The 24,050-nt window shown below is 41.8% G+C and overlaps 1 protein-coding gene across 1 annotated transcript in view; it reads left to right on the plus strand.

Moving 5' to 3' along the window:
• The window catches only part of PRSS12 (serine protease 12), a 218,342-nt gene that overhangs the window by 148,101 nt on the left and 46,191 nt on the right, over window positions 1–24,050 (plus strand). The window contains exons 9-11 of the mRNA XM_068280625.1: window positions 1,459–1,664; window positions 19,660–19,735; window positions 22,189–22,311. Of these exons, the coding sequence (XP_068136726.1) occupies window positions 1,459–1,664; window positions 19,660–19,735; window positions 22,189–22,311 (405 nt within the window). The remainder of the gene's footprint in view (window positions 1–1,458; window positions 1,665–19,659; window positions 19,736–22,188; window positions 22,312–24,050) is intronic.

A 24,050-nucleotide genomic window follows, 5' to 3' on the forward strand; every position in this document is an offset into this window, starting at 1 on the left:
GGTGAAGGTAATTACCTGGAAAGTGTTGTAATTAATTGCATTTTGCTTCCCATGGATGTAGTTATCTTCATTTGAGCAGTCATTGCCCTGTAGGAGATTTATGCTAGAGGAAGACATTGGGATTCCTTCCAGGAGATTTTTTTTAATATAAAATATCCAAATGGAATAGTCGTGAAACAGGAAGAAGTGTGATCTGCACATATTATTTGATAGTAATGTAACTCTACTGATGCTGTGAAGCTTTTCAGATATGTTATTACTGAGCCAAGGCGATGCATATACTGCAAACAAGTTTTTGAGAAATCCACCAAGTTTTTCCAGTATTTTCATGGTGGCATTAAAAGGCTACAAATAAAGCCCAATCAGGATTTTATAACAACCTCTCTTACCATGAGACAGGTGATTTCAGAGCCCACTCGGCATCCATGCTGTACCAGATTTGGGTGCTGCCTTTGGCCATAATGTGAATAATGGCCACTGTGTAGTTTGTGTGCTGACAATAGCGATAGCCTAAATTTACGATAATATCACAGTAACTTGAGTGTCGCCAATAGCCAGACCGCAAATTATGCAGCTAAGGGTAAAATTAGGTAATCATTAGGGGAATATATGTGATATATACCCTGAGATTACCTTGCATAGGGAGACCCGTATTTCGGCATCTCCCTACCCCAAAATTACCATGTGGCCAAATCATACTCCTGTTACCACCCCCTCCACCTCACACAATTAACAAATTGCTGCCACCCCACCATAATTACCATGGTGAGTGCTGCTCAGAGTCCATCCTCACCAATCTTTGCAACATGTCTTCTTTTGTGGACTTGCAGTGGAAGGAGGATGAGAAAAGAAATTCTATCCACCCAATTTGCGCATGCCTACTTGAATAGGGAAGCTTTCCTTCTCTGTTCTTGCTCATAATTTTGCACAAGGAAGGGTCCGTTAGACTACTATGTTGATACTTTATTATAATGAGCAACTTTATGTTCATGCTTTAAGTGACAACTGGGTTTTTACAGAGATTAGTAAATGAAAGCCAAGATTTTTGGCTTTGGCACTCAGATATGTGTTCTGTTATATGTAAGTCTGAAATGATCCACTGTAAAGGTCCAATTTTCTTTTAAAGTAAAAAAATTCTCTATTTTGAGGGAGAAAATAAATTATTTTAATTTACTCATCAGGAGGATAAAATGAAGGGAAGATCCCACACGGGATCTGCTGAGAACCCAGTGTTTATATGCCTGTGGATTGTTATTTTCAGTTGACATTTGCATGATTTCATTATTTTGATTATAGAAATTCCCTAAAAGATGGACAATTCACCTGGAGTTAAAAACATGCTAGTGGACAGGACACAGCTACATTTTGATTGAATTTACAAGAATAATTTCTTTTTCTGTACTTAACAAAACAAAACCAACTGTGGTCAGTTTCAGTTAATACATATATATATTCCAGGGGTCCATCAAAGGCAAGAACAATGGCATATTTTGGAGAAGGAAAAGGTCCTATTCATGTGGACAATGTAAAGTGCACAGGGGTTGAAAGATCTCTGGCAGACTGTATCAAGCAAGATATTGGAAAGCATAACTGTCGCCACAGTGAAGATGCTGGGGTGATATGTGACTATTTAAGCAAGAAGTTAATGACATCTGGGCCAAAAGGTAAGGAATACCAAACTACTTTACCTAAAAGATAATTTATTCCTGTTCCTGCTGCATTTTTTCTATGTTCAGTACAAGTGGTGGTCATAATTTGAGTCTTTCAAGTCTTTTTAAGTCAACACGGTCAGGAAATCCACATCATCACTATTCTTAGTTTAATTACTTTTGGGTATTTGACTTTGAAGCAGGATAAAGTGTTATTTTTTTGTTCTTGCAGATATATATATACTGTATATATATATATATATATATATATATATCAACTACTGAATGGATGATTAATATTAACTTTCAGGTTTTACCATATGCTTTGTTAAACATTTCTCGCCATGAACTAAGCATGAATTGTGGTGTGCACAATATGACAGTTCTGTTTCACAGGAAAAGCTATATCATTCTCATTTACTTCACAGCAAAATATTATAAATATGTCTTGCATTCTTGATGATCGCAGAAGTGCCATTCATATATCTTTTTACCAAATGAAACAGTCTTTATTTTTAAAAAAAAAGGTCTCTTTTTCTCATCTACCTACAAGACGTCCACGGGCAAATGAGTTCACAGTGTCTAGAGGAAGGTCACAAACTTCATTTACTTGACATTCTCCTTAGTCACAGTCACAGCTGTTCTGCTGAAGCCTGTGGAGTGAAGAAACAAGTAGATACATTATTAACAGCCTCGATAAGACACAAGTAGGCAACTGCCAAGTTCCAGTACCAATTAGGAGTCGGGGGATGCTACGGGCACTGTTGCTAGGTGATGGACCTATTTCCCTAGAATAAATGAACTTATGCAAGATCATACATTTCTGAAAACAATAGAAAGCTTTAGACAGTGCCATCCATTTCTTTCACAACAGAAATAATTATCAAACTTTAAAGCAGTGTTGTTAGGCCTTACATGTAGGAAATGGGGGAAGCTCATTAATCTTCAATGAAAAGGATGCACATCATGGTAAAACTATTTTCTGATTTAATATTGGTTGCCACTTATGTATAAAAATCAATAGCTTAAAGAGAAAAGGATTTTAGCCTTTTACAAACAGAGTTTTCATTCCATAACTTTCAACATGGAATTAATGAATTTTCAAGGATCAGTTTAGTGGCTTTCAAATATGCAAACAAAGAAACATTCTGGCTTAGTAGAAAAATTCCAGTGTTTCATTGTGCGGGCGGAGCCAGCCCACATGAGCATGGTGGTTTTGATCTGAGACTCAGACCCACCATGTTGTCCCTGCATGCCGGAATTGGCCAAGGTGCACCTAGAATGACAGGGCAAGAGGTGCTTAGGCACACAACCAGCCTGATGGGAGCCTTACAAGAGCTTTCAGCGTCAGAAGCCTTCTGAGTCGTGAGTGGCTAGAGGCGCTGTCCTCACTCCCTCCCTCCTCTCTGTATCCTGTCGATACAAGACTTACTGAGCTATGCTTTGTTGAAGCCAGACCTGTTGATTACAGCAAGTGTTGGGAATTCAAGGAGATGTGACATCTGCATTTTGCTGGTTGCAACCATTATACATAGGGACCTGGTAGTCTGCATTGCTGGGATCCCTGCATACATTGATAAGGGAGGAGGAGGTTGTATGAGTGTATGGTACAGGCCTGTGGTGTGTGTCGGTGGCGGATTCATGTATAGGTGCAGTGTTTGGGAGCTGACTAGATTGGCATAGGCTATGGCCAGGCGATCGGGCAAGACAATTACCATCCTGCACCTTATTCCCATGCACTTTATTGTATCATGCTCACAATAAATTGTTTTTGTACTATGCACCTGAAGCAGTTCTTAGGTCATTCTTTGTGTGTGCAGTTGGAGGTATACTGGGTACCTGAGCAGCGCCTCCTAAGTTGGATTTGTGCAGTCATATGTTGGAGGGGCCGTCCAATATTATACATTTTTTTTAGAAAGGGATTTTAGCCTATTACACACAAACAGATTGGAGTTTTCATTCCATAACTTGCAACGTGGAAATGAATGAATTTTCAAGGATCAGTTTAGTAGCTTTCAAATATGCAAACAAAAAACATTCTGGCTTAGAAAAAATCCAATGTTACTTTTTGCAACGCTCAGCTTCAGAACATATACTTCCAATGCCAGTTCTATCAAAAATCCACGTAATGTTTCTAACATATGGTAATCAAAACAGTGTGCTAGCAATAAATGCTACCAACATGACATTTCTGTTGCTTGGTTCACATTGTTTTATTGCTTCAATTCCGAGTTCCAAACTATATTAATGTTTGTCCAGCTTCAAGCAGGGCTTCTGATCCTGCTGGGAAAATGTGTTCCTCCTTCCTGAGCCAGAAACCTTTGCTAGTAGAAGTCAGCTGTGCTACATCACACTTTGCCAGCTTACTGTATATCGGTAGCCAGACTTGGGTACTACCCTACTTACATCAAGCTGCATAGCTTGAGGTCCTTTCTGCTACTATCATTAGATCTCTGGCTCAGAGAGTTCACATAGAAAAGTAGTGAGTTTAAATAAATAAGCACAGTATATCAAAATAAGCTTTTAAAACTTTGCCATTATTGGGCAACCATGTTTACAATTGTTCCTGGTTTTTCATGGACTACAATGTGGTCTTGAGTTTGTGAGAAGGGTAAACAAGTAATTTGGGATCTTCTTTTTTTTGCAGTGGAAGTAGTCTTCCAACTAACTTTGGGGCTGATTTACAGATACAGCAAATTTACTGATATTTATGTCTTGTCGGTACTTTGTTTGGATTATAGTAAACCTCACTGATAATCTAAATACAGCCATAAAAGCTTTCCTGGCAGTGCAGGAGGAGATTTTTAAAAAAGTCAATAGTTCATGTATTTTTACTCAGGAACACTGAAAGGGGAACTTCAGCCTAAACAAACATACTGTCATTAAGTTACATTATTTATGTTAATTAAAACAGATAGGTAATATAATCTCTTACCCACCCTGTTTTAAAAGAGCAGGCAAATGTTTGTGATTTTATGGGGGCAGCCATATTTCTCATGGGTACAGCCATCTTTTTCATGGGGGCAGCCATATTTTTGACTAAAAGGAGGTGAGGAGCATGAGACACAGTTCCAAATGTCCTGTGTCCTGATCACCCCTCCCAGCTGCACGCGCTAGGCTTAAAATGCTGAGTAGATTTTTAGTCTGGAGGTTCACTTTAATAGGCTACCACTGAGAAGTGACATCAAAATATTCACTCTACTTTGTAAATGTTTAAATATGAAATAAAACAATTGGGGTATCTAAAAAGCCATTTTTAGGAGTAGGAGGATAAATACAATTATTTATCTCATCAGTTTGTTTTCGCCTCGGATTCACTTTAAGACAAGAATACAAATTCATAGATATGCATGAAATTCTACTGGGTATTAATGCTTGATTCATTACAGCTTTTTCAGTTTCTCTAATGTGTGACGTAAGGACTAACTTTGTTACATAAAATAAACGTTTCCTCAACTCAAATTTTGTCTTTTTTGATTATACAGTGATAGCAGTAAAAACAAATGCTCCTTCCTTGCAGATAGACTAGAGAGAGAGAGAGAGGACGTACCATGGTGGGCATGGTAGTTATTTGGACACCTGTCCTGATGGCATGTCTAGTAAAGACGGGAGGAGGTTTACAGCAGTGTTAGATCACTATTGTAAAGAAGCAATCAGATAAAAATCTTGGCCCAGCTATTAAGCACGGGGGTCCTTCCAGTTTTCTTACCAATCTGCCTCAAAGTGGATCCGAGATGAACTTTTATTCATTGCATAATTGTGTTCCTTTCCTATTGTTTATAGGGCATTCCTCAAGCCAAATACTTTTTTGTTTTTGTTTTAATACTCAAATTATAAAACTATAAACTAAACAAGCCATGCCCACAGGTTTTCAGAGAGCCAAGGCACTTTCAGACAGCAGCAAGGGCTCATGGGAGCTCAGTCTGGGCAGGAGGAGGGAGAGATATTACTAGCCAGAGATTTCAGAGGCAGAGGGGAGGAGGGAGGAGGAGGGGGGATTAGGTTTTTTTTGCTCAAGATACAGATAAGCCTGCCTCTGTGTAATATTTACAAACAACATGTCTGCTTCCATTGTATCACAGGAAGAAATAATCATATTCTATTAAAGCTGTTTGCAGCTAGATCTGCTGTCTAAACTTTAGGATAAGATATATAGACAAGTTACTTGTTATAGTTAGTTTTTCATCTTGGATCCGCTTTAAGTGTAAAATGAAGTCAATATACCACACTGTGTTTGCGATATTTAATTTTTTCTTCATGTTGTCTACTCTAGACCACTTTAAGCTCAGGTGTCTGGTTTTAATACACTGTAGCGTATAGGCTGATTGATTAATACTTTGATCTTTTACTAAATTACTATATACTGTATCTTACAGACTGGAATAGGTTTCTCTTTACAGTTGCATTGTATTGGACTCCCTCTCATTTAATAGTTCCCAGTCCAAGTCCCAAAGAATCTTACCAACATGCTGTTACTTCCTCCTCATGCTTCACTGAGGATGACCATTCCATAAATCTCAGACTTATGAAGAGTCCCAGCTACACTTGCCTCATGAGTGCTCTGTCCCATCTCAGTTTCTTGGATCTCTGCAGCACCTTCAGGATGGCCATTGGTGCCTTTACTGCATGATTTATGAATGTGAATTTTGGTTCATGGCTGTTTCAGGGCAGAGTGATGATTGTATAATTTGTCCTGCTTCATTTATTAATTTAAATGTGCTTTGGGGGATTTTATGAATTGAGATTTTTTTATAACCCAGATTTAGAACCATGCTTACCGGTTTTACTTGACTTATCCAAATGTAATATTGGATGTGATATTTTTTGATAGCTCATTAAAACTCATAATGTTGTTTTTTTACATATCCTGTATTTTGTAACAAAACAAGAGGGCTCTCCAAGAACAGTTGTATTTATATTGAGATCATATAACATTGCAATTGCACTCTAAAATAATCCACTGAACTAGTTTTGTAAAGTTGGATTTAACTACCTGAAGACCGCCTCACGCCAATGGGCGATGCCGCGACAGCAGCCCCAGGACTGCCTAACGCCAATTGGTGTCAAGTCCTAGGGCCAGCTACTGCAGGAAATCGCATGCAGGTTGCATCTCCTGCTTGAGGGGTAGAGCTCCACCATGCCTTCAGTCTCCGAGCTTGGAGACTGCTAGACGGTGAAACCGCCATCTAATTACCATGTACAGCGCTGCGATCAGCAGCAGCACTGTACTGGGGACAGCCGTGTAACATGGCTGTCCCCCTGGGAGACCTGAAGGTGATCGGCTGAAGCCTATGACAGCTGATCATGCTGATTGGCTGGTGGGGGGGGGGAGGGGGGAACAAATAAATAATAAAAATCAATGATATTTATAAAAAAAATAGACAAACACACACAAATAAATAAATAAACAAACATCTGGGGGGCAATCAGACCCCACCCACAGAGAGCTCTGTTGGTGGAGAGAAATAAAAGGGGGGGGGGATCACTTGTGTACTGAGTTGTGCAGCCCTGCAGCTTGTCCTTAAAGCTGCAGTGGCCCAATTAACAAAAAATGGCCTGGTCTTTAGGGAGATCTAGTACTGTAGTCCTCAAGTGGTTAAAGGGAACCTGAGATGGGGAGGGAGAGGAAAATTGTACATACTAGGGGCTTCCTCCATTTCCTTCCAGGCTGATTGCTCCCTCCCTGTCCTCCTCTGCCACCTGGATTGTCTGGAATTTGTCCATAAAAGTCCTCCAATCTGGAGCATTCTGCACCTGGGTAGTACCACTGTCCAAGCACAGAATGCTCCCAGCGAGGGAGCGCACACAACCGAACTGTGCCTGTGCCAACTGGCCCTGACTGAAGGACTTTTGGAGCCGAATTTCAGACGATTGAGGTGGCAGGGGGACCAATCAGCCTCTGAGGTTGTGAGGGACAGTTATTGACAAGACTATGGACTATGTAAAGTGTTGCAGTAAATGTCAGTGTTATACAGTATACAGTTAATGGATGATAATTCTTAAAAGAAATATAAGCCAAACCAGGCTATCCCCCGATTTACTTACCCAGGGCTACCTCCAGCCCCTTGCAGCCGACATGTCCCTCGTAGCAGCTCTGCTCCCAGCCTCCGGCCCAGGGTCCCTGCGGGTGCTCGTGAGGTCGTCCTGTACTGCGCCTGCACGAGTGCCGCTGTCAATTACTCGCATGTGGTGTGGAGTGAACTCCGCAGCTACAGAACTACTGCACCCGCGCAGTACACTCCACACCATGTGCGAGTGATTGACAGTGGCGCAGTAGAGGATGACCTTGAGGCCTCTGCTCTGGCGGGGACCCAGGCCTGTTACGAGGGACATGTCGGCTGCATTGGGCTGGAAGAAGCCCCGGGTAAGTAGATCGGGGCATGTTTTAGCTGATATTTCCTTTAATATTAATAAATATTCATATATAAATAAGAATAGTTACTTTAACATTATAAGCTACAGTAGTTTGTATGGATAAAAATGAACATTTTAATTCCAAACTGTAGACAAGAGGGCAGGCTTTATACATATGCAAGGCACTGTAGGTATTCTGACAGCCTGGAGTTATTTATTGTCAGAATGCAGAGTAGAGATGTAAATGTTGATGCTTATTTTTTTAAATGCTGTGTTTTCTTAGCCTGTGTCATAGTATCAAATAAAATATATGTGAAATGTGAAACTATCCTATGGCAATGTTTGGTTTGTGCTGTGATACATACCGATCACTTTCAGTGCAGCTTTTATCAGACAACTTCTCTACAAAAAAATATTTGACCTAATTTGCTACGCCTAAGGATTGTGCTTTGCATTCCTCTAGCTTGTATAGCCTTTCACATTTGACAGGCAGGATTTAATCACTTCCAGTATGTGAAGTGAAACAATGTGAAACCCATGACCCCAAATTTTATTCACCTCAGTGAAGGTGGTTATCTGGTTGCCCCATATTAAGATGTGACCAGAGGGCACATAGGGCCCTCCCTTTTATTACCCCAACACCTCTTGCAGCATCAGAGGTGGGAAAGAGCCCCAGGGTGCTCTAGAAGGGTGGGAGGTTGCTTCCACCGTGCATGGCAATGCTAGGAACCCTGCTTACTAGCCCTTTTTGTGTAGACCACCATTGTGCGTCGCTGAACAGCTGGTTGGGTGGTATTTCTAAGAAGTATATACTGTTTTGTTTTGTTTTACTTAAAGAAAACCTGTATTGAAAAATTGGCCCCTGGGCAGGGCCGGATTTGTACTCTTTACCGCCCAAAGCCACTGTTACCAGCCACCCTCCTTCAGTATCGGTAGAGAGTTGACCCTTCCCTCCAATATAGGTAGTCAGATGATCCCTCCCCATTCCCTCTAGTGTAGGTAGTCAAATGACTACCCTCCCCCCAAGTATAGATAGCCAGATGATCCCTCCCCCCTTTCCCTGCAGTATAAGTAGTCCGTAGTCCATAGCCGCCAGCCACAATGCAAATGTGTACAGAGACAGCAGAGTACCGTGGTCAGGTGCTCGCCTGATCTCCCTGCTTTGCAGCATTTGTATGCTTGAAAATGCTACACCACTTTATCCTGTTGCTTTGGTGCCCTTGCTCCTCTGGTGCCCTAGGCCATGGCCTAGGTGGCCTTGGCCTAAATCTGCCCCTGTGAGGGTACTTACCTTGGGAGGGGAAAGCCTCTGCAGCCGATTGAGGCTTCCCCCATCCTCTTCCATCCCACGATGGTCTCACTAGACTTTTCCAAACGGCGGCCATGTAAATATTTACCTTCCCAGCTCCAGCACAGGTGCAGTAGTGGCTCTCGCTCTGTATCAGGCAGAAATAGTCGATCCCAGATGGATCCACTCTGCTGCGCAGCCGGCTTGCACCTGCGCAGTAGAGCGGACCCGACTGGGATTGGCTATTTCCGCCTGATCTGAACCGAGAGGTGCTACTGCGCCTGCGCTGGAGCCGAGGAAAGTAAATATTGCAGGCTCGTCTGCGCCACAGCATGACAGATTGTTGGCTGTGGCTTCGTAAGGGTCCAGCGAGACCACCGTTGGACGGAGGAGGACGGAGGAAGACTCCATCTGATTTAGAGGCTTCCAGCATCTTCTGTGCCCAAATAGTCTCTTTTCTTCCCTGTTTAGTAAATGGGTTGGTGCAGTTAGCCTAGAAACACTGCACTGCTTTTACATACAGTATTAGAAAGCTATTCCCACTGCAGACTGAAGTGGAGAGTTAGTTAAAGTGAAACTAAACTCAGAACTATATTCTGCACTTAAAGATTAGCCACAGCATGATAACCTTAATGGGAAAAAAAATCTTCATTACAATTTAAGGAAATCCTAAAAGTTTTACTTGTTTTCACCGTTACAGAAGGCACTGAAAGGGTTAAGCCTCGGTGTTTAGTAGGCAGAGCTTTCCTGCAGTCTGTTTACTGTAGCTGAAAAGAAATAATTAGACATGTTGATCTGCCTAAACAAACACATAATACAGAGAAAGGCCCATACACGTCGGATTTCCGCGAACGACGGGTCGTTTGAAAGTCCAGTCGTTCGCCCGCTAAATCGGGCGTGTGTACAGACTACACACGCCCGATTTAGCGGGCGAACGACGGAACGACGGGACGTTCAAACGACCGGTCGTTCGCGGAAATCCGACGTGTGTATGGGCCTGAAGTTCATTTCCACATCAACTATATGTGGAGGAAAGTCTTTTCATTGTGTGCTGTGTCTGTGCAAGAAGTTGGGACCGCTTTAATAAAAATACACGTAGCTCAATAATAATAACATTAGAAAGAGATTAGAATTCATATATTTTATTATTATTATTTGAAAAAAAAAAAAAAACAACTTTGAAATAATTGAATACTGTATGACCAAAATGTTTAGATATTATTACAATATTTATTTTGGGTTGCAGTGATGTTATCTTCACATTCTCTTTCTCTACAATATATACAGCTATAAAACAACAGGCCTTGTTATTTCCTGGAGATTGCTGTAGCCATTGCCTAAGGCATATCCGCCTATAGTGATGGCTGGCAACCAGCTAATAAATGTGCAGTGTGACATCTAATGTCCAAAGGCAGCCACCTGCATGCATGGTCATGGCCACTGTTCTATAATAAATAGCGCGGTCAGGAATTTTCCCAGCGTGGATCGCAGTTCATGCATTTCATACTAATGTTATCATTTACTAGAAAATGCGCGTTGCCTCGTATACTATATACTGCTTAATCAGTTCAGAACAAATATGACAGTAAACCTATGGTATTTCTACTGGTGCTATTTTTTAAGTCAGACATGAAAATTCCACATAGAATAAACTAATGTGCAGTTTTCAAATGCTTAAATGTCAGATTTCCCTGCAATAACGGTAAAACAGATCAATGATACTCAACAGAATTTTAAAATATGTATAATATCCTCACAAACATGAAATCCTGAACATTATGCCAGTTAGTAATGTTTTGCTGCATTTGCACCATTTATATGTTAGCAGGTCCTCATAAGTGTAGTTTGTAGTCCATGAAACGTTGCATTTTAAGGGGCAACAATGTAATAATTGAAACACCCCAGGAGATCCAATATATTGTGTCTTTTTTGCTTTCTATGTTTTAATTGCATATTAAAAATCTACTCAGTAATGGAAGTGTGCGATATCATGGTAGCTTTAACTAGACCAGCAGGTTTTCTGCTTTATTTGGTAATTACATATGCGAACAGCTCACTATACAGATGGAAAGTACTATTAAAATGAAAAATACAGGATTGTTAACGGCAGGTTTGTTTGTACTCTGGGTATCATTACAGAACCAAAACAGACATGGCAAGTGTATGTGCTGATAAAAAAGGTCCTTTACATCACCTTTTGGCAAACTGCCAACAGCTTGTATTTTCTTCCCATACAATTTGTACATATGGCTTGAAGAAGACATGTCTTTCACATATTTTTTTTTTCTGTAGGGTATCACAAATTCTGAGATAGAAATACTTTTCCAAACAAAAAGTACTGTACAAACAAGCTGCATGGGGGAGGCTTTTTTCCAGTTGTGTTGTGACATAGGGGCATATTCACTAAGCAGCGGTACAGTGTATGGAGCACTGGTGAGCTGGGCGCAGGGTTAGCCAAATGACAGATCAACCCTGCTGCTGCTAAAATTGCTGGTGGCGTTAAATACTATTCCCCCTCCAAGTCATAGCAACTTGGAGGGAGATGTAATTCGGGGTCTGGCGATCACCGGAACCTTTATGCGCCCCTTGCAGTATAACATTACTGCTATGACGGCATCTACTTTAACCGCTGAGCGCCGTGCACCTAAACCACCTGCTTTGTTACCGTTACCTATGTCACTGACATAGCATGCATTGTGTAATTAGTGTCACCCCATTATCTGAGTAACCCTGTGCTGCTATTGTAATGTATGCAGGGCAAATAGTGTAACGTGTTAAAGAGAAACGTGACCAAGAATTGAACTTCATCCCAATCAGTAGCTGATACCCTCTTTCCCATTACAAATCTTTACCTTTTCACAAACAGATCATTAAGGGGCTCTATATGGCTGATATTGTGGTGAAACCCCTCCCACAGTGTGATGTCAGGACCATGGTCTTGACAGTTTCCTGTCTGTGAACCTCATTGCATTGTGGGAAATAACAGCTGTTTACAGCTGGGTCCAACTGCTAAAAAGGCAGCATCTCCTTCCACTGACATTACCTGCCAGCAGTAAAAATGTCACCGTCTGATACATGTCTGAATGTAAATCAGGGAGTGGAAAGATTTTACAATGGGAAAACACTGACTAAATCATTTATACATAATTATTGTTAAAATGAAGCACTTTTTTATTACATTATTTTCACTGGAGTTACTCTGTAAGTTAGCAAAAGTAGGAAGATGCAATCTGCACACCAAACATGACTTTACAGCAATTTTTTGGGGGGGTCACATGTTCCCTTTGTCAAGGTATAATCGACAAGACAACAGTATATGCCATGCACCAGTGTATACATACAAAACGTGGGTGTTACCTAGGTAACGCAAGTCGCACTAATTGTGCACTGCACTTTTAGCACTGGTTAGTGAATATGCCCCATAGTTACTGTACAGGACAGAGCAGGCTGTGTCTAGGCTGCATAGCCAATGATTTACATTGCTTTTCTGGCTGGTTCTTTTTGTGGGGAATATTGGAAAGCTTCATGGCATAAGATCCATTTGTTCTGGACACTTTTATGCTACATTTATGCTATACTAAAATTATAGTATATGTTGCTTGTGTATACATTCCAATTATGTTCTTTTTTTACACATACTGAAAGAGATGATTCAGTTAAGAGCAGGTTGCATATACAATAATACACTAATAAGATATAGTGGCATTTTAATTTAATGCATGGCTGAGTCTTTCAGTGTCTCAATTAAGATCATAATGTAAACTACAAATCACACCAGGTCCAGCCATGCTGAATAATTATCTACAGTGTGCAGACAGACAGAGAAGTGTTAGAAGTTATGTATCCAAATGGGAAAATTCAAACAAACAATACAGCAGTCCCTATCCTTCTAATTTTCAAACCATCCTCATTGAACTCGAAGAGGTTCCACATTAGACATACTGAAGCCTTATAAAAAAACTATTTTTATTTGACATTTATCTTTTGCAATATCACCAGTGCTAAAACGCTGCATCCCTGCGGCAGAACACTGTAGGTAAATCCCCCAAATAAGTCCACGACTTTCCAAGTCCGGGGAGGCAGAGCTTAGCGCTGTAGCTCTGCCTCCATTAGAGTCAATCCTCGCTGATCGCTGCCTCTCCCCCAGGCCCTCTCAGTGAAAGAAGACTGAGAGGGGCAGGGAGAGGCAGCGATCAGCTGGATTGACGGGAGTAGAGGCAGAGCTACAGCCCTAAGCTCTGCCTCTATAAGAAAGCAGTCCCCACATTTTGCCCCGGGATTTGGGGGGTTTAATGACAGCGTTCTGCCGCAGGGATGCAGTGTTTTAGCACTGGTGATATTGCAGAAGATAAATGTCAAATAAAAATAGGAATTTTATAAGGCTTCAGACTCTAAGGGTATTAGTCAATCTATGGGTTGGAAGAAGCCCCATGTGAGTAAATATAGTTTAGGGTTACTCCTTGTGAGTCCTTTAACACACCTCTCACAATCTTCATGTAACTAAAGAATATAGCTTGACAATAATCATCAAGAAACCAATTCGTATTGCAAAACTTTTCTTAATCTTCCTTTATTAATGCAAAAAACTCCACACTTAAAATTTCTATTTAATAGCAATAAATATTGTTCATACAAAAAAGTACAACAGTTATCCAGTCAACATTTCTGTAAAATGGTTTGTGTTCCACATTAAAAGGAATCTGAAGTGAAAATAAACTTTTGAGATAAACTGTATGTGTAGTACAGCCAAGAAATAGAGCAATCGTAGTCAAGAAACGAGTCTCAAATTTTTTCCAGTACAGGAAGAGCTTCTCTGAACTCTCTGACCAAACTTGGTTAAAGAGAGTCCTGTTTTCTGAGGCACTTATACATCAAATAGACAGTCAGACACAGATTTACACAAGGTTTTCCTGCAGGGGAGTTCAAAGGGTCATTATCTCTGCTCTGTTTCATACCGGTAGTTTAAAATACAGAGTGTGGTTTGTAATTGCAAATATGAGAGAATGATGCACTGTTATATCAAAAAAAAGCTATATATCTGAAAATAAAAATATGAGACTCTTTTCTTTGCTACTAATTTTCTATTAATTATCTGTACTACACATAATTTAAGCCTAGTCACAGAACTCAGAAGCATTGGACCAATCAGAGAATGTAGAATTTTTCCATGAAAATCAGATTACCGCGGCCATTTTAGACCAATCACAAGACTTGAATACCTGTACTACCGAGTACAGTAGAATCCCTTTGTAGTAAACTCCAAGGGATCAAGAAAAGTAGTTAACTACATCAGAAGTTTACTATATCAGAATTGGTCTTACATGTATATTTATACAGACGCATTTGGTGGGACCTGAGGATTGAGTTTACATTATCCAGAGGTTTATTATATCAGAGTTTACTATAATGAAATTCTACTGTATTCCCTAGTCTTGTGATTCGCGTAAAATGTCTGTGGTGTTCCGATTGCCGCTGTAAAATTCTGCATTCTCTGATTGGTCCAATACTTCTTAGTCAACTAGGAAGAACTTGGCCAATCAGGGAATACAAAAAATGACTAAAAAAGACTCCTCGTAAATGGTAAATCCGCAGAATCGGTAATTGGCATTTATGGAAATCAAGATTTCCACGGAATCGAAAATTGGCATTTCCTACTATCCCTACCCTTAAAGGGAACCTTCACTGTGGGCAAAAAAAAAATTCACTTACCTGGGGCTTTCCCAAGCCTCCTGCAGCTGTCATGTGCCCGCGCCGGTCCTTCAGTGCCCTCCGGTCTCCCTCCGTGGCTAAGTTTCGTTTTCGGCCGACTGCCAGTCGTCCTCCGGCAAAGCGTCCTCTTCTTCCGCATTCCCCGCCGTAAAACGCCGTAAAGCGCATCTGTATGACGCAAGACACGTCATGCGGACGCGCTTTATGGCGGGGAATGTGGAAGAAGAGGACGCTTTGCCATAGGACGACTGGTAGTCGGCCGAAAACGAAACTTAGCCGCGGAGGGAGACCGGAGGGCACCAAAGAATCGGCACAGGCACAGGACGGCTGCAGGAGGCTTGGGAAAGCCCCAGGTAAGTTAATTTTTTTTTTTTGCCCACAGTTAAGGTTCCCTTTAAACTTTCAAGGATATTTTATAAATAACTTTTCCAGGAGAAATGTAATGAAAATACTATATAAAATGTCGCTGCATGCATTAATATGCCACTGCAATAGTCTTGCCAGCAATGTATCCAGTAAAAACTGCAGAAATCTGTCAGTGTGACAATGGCACCACTTTGGGACCAGTACCACTTTGGGACTTCTCAGTCTGACACTGCAGGTCATGCATGCATATGTTTCATGCACATAAGCAGCTAGCTCTTTTTTGTAAATCAACAGTCAATGACACAAAATAGGGTATGCCAAGGATGAAACTGCTCCTGGGTCTCAGGACTAATGGGCCAATTTAGGGTCCTCTTCACCTGATTAGCTTTTCCTTTGAGCTTCACTGTTAATGAACACCTTATGTGCTTTGAATGTAGTGCTTTGAATAGTTGTATTAATTAACAAACAATTCTCTCTTTCAGCTTACACATCTTTTAGATGGCCATCTGTTGGTTTGCGGCCAATTGACTATCCAAATTGATAATTACTTTCGAATTGGATGAAAATCAGTGCTGCAACAAGCATGTCCAATCAATGATTTGACCAATTTTAAACCGAAATTGTTTGAGTGTATCAATCAGACATGCTGGGACATCTCAGGCTGATGTGGCTGATCAAATGCGTGGCGGTAATGGCTCGCAATATGACGACACCCCAAGCTGCTTTACCCCCAAATTATATGTGCCCCTTGTTGCCTGGGCATTAAAATATATGACCTATCTGACAGCATGAGTCCACTGGCTCTTTTTCTGGAAATTTGGGTTCCATGTGTCTTCCGCACTTTTGGGGAGACAGCGACAGAGGCGGAGTGGAGGTGTCACAAGACCAATTCACAAAAGATTTCATGCTTAAAGGGAACCTAAAATGAGAAGAATATGGATTTGTCCTTTTAAAATAATACCAGTTGCCCGACTCTACCACTTTCCATTGATTGCTGCTGTTCAGTGATTCTGGATTTATGGGAATTTAGTATGTTGATATAAGTGTGTAAAGGGTTAATTAATTGTACTTAGTCTTTGTTATAATATATTTTTCAAGTATGTCTGCTATGTACTTTCAGCATATATTCATTATACCACTATACATCTCTTTCCAACACTTTATTTAGCTTGAAGTTTGAAATGTACTTTTAATGGATGCATTTCAGGAAATATTACATAAACTCACAATTTACTATAGGTTTAGAGTCATGATAAAAAGTATTATTATTAAGGGAAGCTAATGTGAATCTAGCCCAGGAGCTGAGACACAAGTTTAGGCTGCTTTCACAGTAAGACGTTACAGGCGCACGTTAGTGCAGCCTTTAACGCAGCCCAACGCATAGTAATGTAAAATCAATGGGCTGTTCACAGTGCCCACGTTGCGTTACAGGGTAACGCTGCATGCTCTGGGAAAGTGCAGCATGCAGTACGTTATATGCGGCTTTAGCCGCGTTAGACTGTGTGCACATGCTCAGTAATGTTGGAGGAGGAGGTCTCCCCTCCTCCTCCGCGGCCAGCCACATGGCTAATTAATATTCACTGCACTGTGGAGACTCGTGGTGGGACTGTAGTGTTGTCCGGATCATGAACGAATCGTTCATTTGATCCAGATCTTTTTTGTGAGTTGAATCATCCGGATCATCACAATGAAAAATTCGTTTCACAGTGGATGTCTGTCTGGAAGAAACAGGAACATACAGAATGTACAGTGCAGGGAAAGTCCTGTCCTGCTAGTCATTTCACCCAGTCTGCTTCCCTAGTAAAATGATTCAAATGATTCGGTTCAAAGATCCGGATCTTTTCAATGATCCAATTCAAATGATCTGAATCCTTAAAAAGATCCGGACTTCCTATCACTAACCTGGAGTGGCTGCTTTAAGAGCTGCATAACGCAGCTCAATCTGACGTCCAACTTCAACACCACCATGCGTTGCGTTAGGGGCACGTTATGTGACCATAACGTCCCCTAAAACGCAACGTCTTGGTGGGAAAGTAGCCTAAACGTAAAACTAGCTCTGCCACAGATTACTAGCACAGTTCTGGAAAAAATATTTGTAATAAATCACCTTTAGATCCGGCACCAGCAACTCACAGCAACAGCATACAGGAGATAGAGCGGAGACAGCCTTCTTCACCTTTCAAAGGGGTTTATTAAGCATCTTGTGTTACAGTTTGATTTCTTCAAAGTATAAATAGTCTTTCCTATGTCTTATGTACATCACATATATTTACAGCATACATACAGGAAGCTAGTATTCTAACTAGGAAGCATAGAGAGCCGGATAGCTGGAAAGTAGAGTACCGTCCCCTTTTCCCTCCGTGCTCCCTCTTTATATGAACCAGAAAGAGTTAAATGTGACCTCATCTGAGCCATCTATGATTGGTTCAGATCCCTTGTGATGTCAGGACACACACCTACTCGATTAATATTATATAAGATATTTTGCCCTAGATACAAAGAATTTCCATGTTGAATAAACATGGCTTTGTTTACTGTTCTTGTGGTGTACATGTTGAGGTCAGTGAGACCTGTGGCCTTGTCCATAGAACAGCTTCTTGGTATGTTCTAGTTCTGCTGACAGAACTGTAGATTTTCTCTCTAAGAGAAAATCCCCTTAAAGGGCAGGTCTGCACCCCAAGCCTTTTTGACTAACTCAGTCCAAATAACTGAAGCCTAATTAAATGATAACAATATTGCATCAAGCTAGGCTTTAAAGAGACACTGAAGCGAAAAAAAATTAGGATATAATGATTTGTATGTGTAGTACAGCTTAGAAATAAAACATTAGGAGCAGAGGCTATTGTTTCCAGTACAGGAAGAGTTAAGAAACTCCAGTTATCTATGCAAAAAAGCCATTGAGCTTCACGACTTTGAAGTCGCAGAGAGCTCTGTTTTTTGAAGCTTGTTATCTCAACTGTCAGTCATTGTCATTTCTTTTTCTCGGCAGAGAAGGGGTTCAAAAGTTCACTGCTGCTCTGTAAAATCATTTAAAATGCTGAGTAGTGTGTAAACTGCTAATATTAGAGAATGAAGCAATGTTATAAAAAAAACACTATGTAACTGAAAATAAAAATATAAGAATATTTTCTTCACTACTAATAGTCTAGTAATTATCCGTACTATGCATACAATTCATTATACATACAATTCATTATCATTTTTTTTCGCTTCAGTATCTCTTTAACCACCTGAGCGGTCTGGACGAGCTCAGCTCGTCCAACACCGCCGGAGGCTGCCGCTCAGGCCCTGCTGGGCCGATTTTCATCAAATAAAAAGCAGCACACGCAGCCGGCACTTTGCCAGCCGCGTGTGCTGCCTGATCGCCGCCGCTCTGCGGCGATCCGCCGCGAGCAGCGGCGAAAGAGGGTCCCCCCAGCCGCCTGAGCCCAGCGTAGCCGGAACAAAAAGTTCCGGCCAGCGCTAAGGGCTGGATCGGAGGCGGCTGACGTCAGGACGTCGGCTGACGTCGATGACGTCACTCCGCTCGTCGCTATGGCGACGATGTAAGCAAAACAAGGAAGGCCGCTCATTGCGGCCTTCCTTGTTTATTCTGGGCGGCGGAGGCGATCGGAAGAACGCCTCCGGAGCGCCCTCTAGTGGGCTTTCATGTAGCCAACTTTCAGTTGGCTGCATGAAATAGTTTTTTTTTTATTTAAAAAAAACCCTCCCGCAGCCACCCTGGCGATTTAATCAGAACGCCAGGGTGGTTAAAGGGAACCAGAGAGGATGCAATATACATACCTGGGGCTTCCTCCAGCCCCATACGCACGGATCGCTCCCACGCCGCCGTCCTCCGCTGCCTGGATCCGCCGCCACCGGGTCCCGTCATTGCCGCGAGTCGGCAAGTCGGCCGGCGGACGCGGCCAATTCTCCGCATCACAGGGTGCTCTCCCCATACAGATACGCATGTGGCTGCTTACTGCGCAGCCGCATGCGTACATGTATGGAGGGAGCCCCTGTGATGCGGACAATTGGCCGGAAGTGACGAGCCCGGTACCGGCGGATCCAGGAAGCTGAGGACGGCGGTGTGGGAGCGATTCAGGCTTATGGGGCTGGAAGAAGCCCCAGGTATATATAAAATATTTTTCTTTTTTCACCCCCTCCCCCCCCCCCCGTTCCTCTCTGGTTCCCTTTAACTGGTTACATGTAGGAAGTCATGGTATGTTTAACATTTTTACCTGGTTTCAACTTGATACCATTTCAGTTTGTGATAAATATTTTTTGTGACTCTTGCTATTATTTGATCGGCAGAATCTCCCCTTGTTTGTGGGTCGAGGCTTTTACATCGCCGTCCTAAACGCATTATTGGTGGAAGAAATTCCCTGCGGTAAGTAAATTGTTGAACTAACACATGAATTTATATTACTAAATATGATTAATATTTCTGTTACCTGTAAATAGATGGCCGGTAAAGACAATAAAACATAGGACTCCATGTTCACAAGTCTGTATGACAGCATCTGTATAAGGCTACTGTTAAAGAGGAACTCCAGCCTAAACAAACATACTGTCATTAAGTTACATTAGTTATGTTAATTAAAATAGATAGGTAATATAATCTCTTACCCACCCTGTTTTAAAAGAACAGGCAAATGTTTGATTTCATGATGGCAGCCATCTTTTTGGTTGAAAGGTGGTGACAGGGAGCCTGAGACACAGTTTCAACTGTCCTGTGTGCTGATCACCCCTCCCAGTTGCTAGGCAACGTGAACAACAATATAGGAAATCCCATCATGCTCTGCACAGCATCAGGGAAAAAAAGCCCGGGCTTTTTTTCTTTGATGGGTGGAGCTTAGGTAAAAAAGCAGCTAAAAATGATGCTTTGGTAAAAAAAACAGAGCTCTGATGCTGTGAAACTGTTAAAGAAACACCACGCCTTTTCAGTTCTGCTGAGTAGATTTTTAGTCCGGAGGTTCACTTTAAGGTGCTCAGGATGACTGTGGTTAAGGGGGTGCTTTTTTCTGCTCCATAAACTGCGGGTTGAAGGATGACTTCTAAACAGCAATACAAGACAATCTGAAGTGAGGGTCCATGTTCTGGAGGGTGATGGCTCTGCAGCTTTGCCTCTCATCAGGGATTTTGAGGAGGATTCTCATTGGTCCACTCAGTGGAACAATGACAATGGGCTCATATGCATCTTAGTGGATCAATGGAGCACCCCGGTGGGAGCTTTGTAAATGCTTTATGCCTGGGCTCTTATTTTACATTTTAAGAAATAGCAGCAAAGAACAACAGAGGCGGTCCTGGTAGGTTGGTGCAGCTGCAGTGAGGTGCAAGTGTACCAGGGAGCCTGACATATAGTGGTGGATACTGAGAGAGTGCTGGGATGCCCAGCATTGTAGCAGTGGCAAGCAGCAGACGTCAGGAGTGTGTTGGGGTGCCCAACACTGTACTAGTTGTTATTGGTGGGTTTGAAAGAGGTATGGTGGATGTTGAGAGTTTGTTGGGGACCACACTCTTGATGTCCGCTGCACCTCTTCCAGACCCACTGCTAACTGGCAGTGTAGTGGCTAGTGTGATATATTACAATGGAGCAATAGTGCTGTGGTTCTGAATATTGCTCCAGCATCACCTGGCAGGTAGGAGCAAAACTCAAGCAAATGAGTATCATTTGCCTGAGTTAGGACCTTCTCACTCCAGCATTGCATGGGTAAAGCAGGCAGTTCAATTTGCTGGTAACGATGGTCAGGTGATAAGAAACTTTACATGGAGCAATCTTATCACCTGGAATTGCATAGAATACATGGGCCCATATGCAAATAACTTTTTCATCTGAGTTATCTCCTAGGAGATAATTTTCATATCCTCTTTAAAATAACTTTTAGGAATTTTATATTATTGTAAAAGTACCCAAAAGTCAGTACTCAAAATTGTTTTGAGGATGTTCTTGCTTGTTGGTGGTGTAAAAAGCATTTTATGACAAGGTGTAAAAATATCACCTAGGAGAAAACTCAGGAAAACAAGTGAAATGCATATGGCCCCAGTGTCAACATACTATCACTGCTTTATCACTATCTTTTCTGTAGAGTAAATCCTAGTGTAACTATATATTATGTTATACTAGCTGGTGGCACACTCTACGCTGCATGGGGCAGGAATTCGCACAACATCTCTCATTGTCATGTGCGCTGTCCCTCCACATGTGCGCATGCGCCATCCCACCGCATGTGTGCCATCTGATCAGCCAATCAGTTTGAAATGGGCAGGAGGGGACAGAAGGACATACAGACACAAAGTGGCCAACTTGGAAATAATTATAAGATTATATTATACAATAGTCATTTAGCCCGCCGGGCGCTAGGGCTATGACATCAGGACGCACAGTCGCGCTCCCCGCCGAACTCCCTGCCACACTCCCCGCCGCGCACGGCCAAGCTCCCGCTGCGCGCACCAATGGCCACCCGCTCCCTGTGTCCCCATCCTCCTCCTGTTGGCTACACATGCACAGTAGCACAAAACCACGGACACACAGCCAGGAGGAGGATGTTGCAAGGACAGTTAGGGATTATTATCAAGGATGATTAGCTGTCATACAGATTATTATAGAGGATGATTAGCTGTCATACAGATTATTATAGATGATGATTAGCTGTCATACAGTAAACATATCTGCTGGTTGGTGTGAAATCAGAAATTGTTTTGAATAAAAAGTAACCACATAAGACTGCACACACACACGCACACGCACACGCACACACACACACACTCACTCACACACGCGCACACACACACTCTATTCACGTCTTTTGTGATAAGCAACCATTATTTGTTTCCAAACAGAGGTGGATGGCCCTGGCAGGTGGCTCTGAGGCTGAAATCGTCTCACACTGATGGAAGGTTGTTATGTGGAGCTACTCTAATCAGCAGCTGCTGGGTGCTCACTGCTGCCCATTGCTTTAAGAGGTATGCTGACGCAGAGAAAATAGGTCTGTTCTGTTCTTGCTATGGAATCCATACAGTGAAAGGAGGAAGCAAATGATGATGTGTGTCACTTTCCACAGGTCACAGGTACAGAGATGTACGCTACAGCCAGATTTTATTTCTTATCGTAGAGCAAAGAACACAGCACAACTACAAGAACCATATTAAAGATAATTCATATGTCAAAACACAAGGAGTTACATAGCAAGTAGAATGTGGGAGCTGCTTGCAGGAGTTACTGAACTTGTGGCAGCAGGGAAACTGGGTATATGGACAGGATCCTGAATTAACGCTGTAGGACCAGTCACATGTTTGTGTCTGCTACTGACTCCAAAACTCATGTATTCTGCTGCTGCTCTGCTCTCTAACCAGTATAGCCCATTTTCTATTGCTAGTGTTCTAGGATAAATAATTGCATATTTATATTTAAGATAAAAAATGTTTTAAATTGTATTAGATATTTGCTTTTATAAAATTACAGCAAACTTTCTTTATAGTATTTTCTGACCCTTTCTAATACTTGTAAAAAGTAGAAAAGGTAGAGGGGATAATTTTAAGTCTATTAAAAAAGTCAGCGCAGATCATAAGTGAATCCACTGTTTTACAATCAATCGTATTTCACCAAAGTGGTCATTCAATTCTTATATCCAAGTGGTAGACCGTCACCCAAAGGATTAGAGGGAGCTTACCAACTGCTGACATCCCATGTTATAAGGTTGTATGTCTCCCGTTCAGTGGTAAAAGGGACCAGGAAACGCCCAGGATCCAAGACTTTCAAAAATCCTTGTATTAGTTCAGGCTCACCATCCGGAAGATCAAGGCCAATAAATGATGCAAATAAACGGTAAATATACGGGGCCCAAGCAATGGGAACCCCGAGACAAGTTTGCGCTTGTATGCTGGTCCACAGCCAGTAAGACAGTATAAAAGGTGCCGCCTGTCTCCTTCCCCTCCATTGCCAGCTCTGAACTTCCAGCAGGTCTTCCCGATCAGTCACATGATATGACATGCAAGCGGGATCCAGCAGACTGTGTCAGCATTACAGTGTCACCCGGTGGTGGAAGAGGGGTGATGGAGGAGATGGAAGAGACTCTTCCATAACCCCTCTTCCACCACCAGGTGGCACTGTAATGCTGGCACGATCTCCTGGATCCCGATCACGTCATATCATGTGATTGGAACAGAGAAGACATGTTGGAATTACATTGCTGCTAACAGGTATGTATGAAAGCTCCCTGCCGCCCACTTTGCCTACCCTGCCAAGCCAGCCAGGCTGGGGAAGGCACACTTCCCCAGCGGGAGGAAAAATTTGGCCCTGCAGCAAAATAAAGTTTTACTTTATTTGGCTTCTAAAGTGTTAAAATACTGTGACGGAAAAGCTTTCACATAAACCTGAATGGGGCTGCTTTTATTGCTGTTAGTGTTCCATCCTGTGATGAGCATGTATTTTAAGTGCAGAGGGTTAATGACTGCTCGCATTAATCTAGGTTAAGGTAGTTAGTATTTAGCCCAAATTAAACCTACACATTTTTATTTTGATTAAGTATTAAAATGTCAATATTGTTATTTGAATTTTCCATAAATTCCAAGTCCCTCCCTATTTTTTTTTATGAATCCTCACATTCGTTTTGTACACATGCCTATCCTTTTATAAATGAATGCACTGATGTATACATGAGTGTAATAAACAGCAAACAATAAATACTTTATTGGATTGACAC

Source organism: Hyperolius riggenbachi, chromosome 1, assembly GCF_040937935.1.
Source record: "Hyperolius riggenbachi isolate aHypRig1 chromosome 1, aHypRig1.pri, whole genome shotgun sequence".
Lineage (NCBI taxonomy): Eukaryota > Metazoa > Chordata > Amphibia > Anura > Hyperoliidae > Hyperolius > Hyperolius riggenbachi.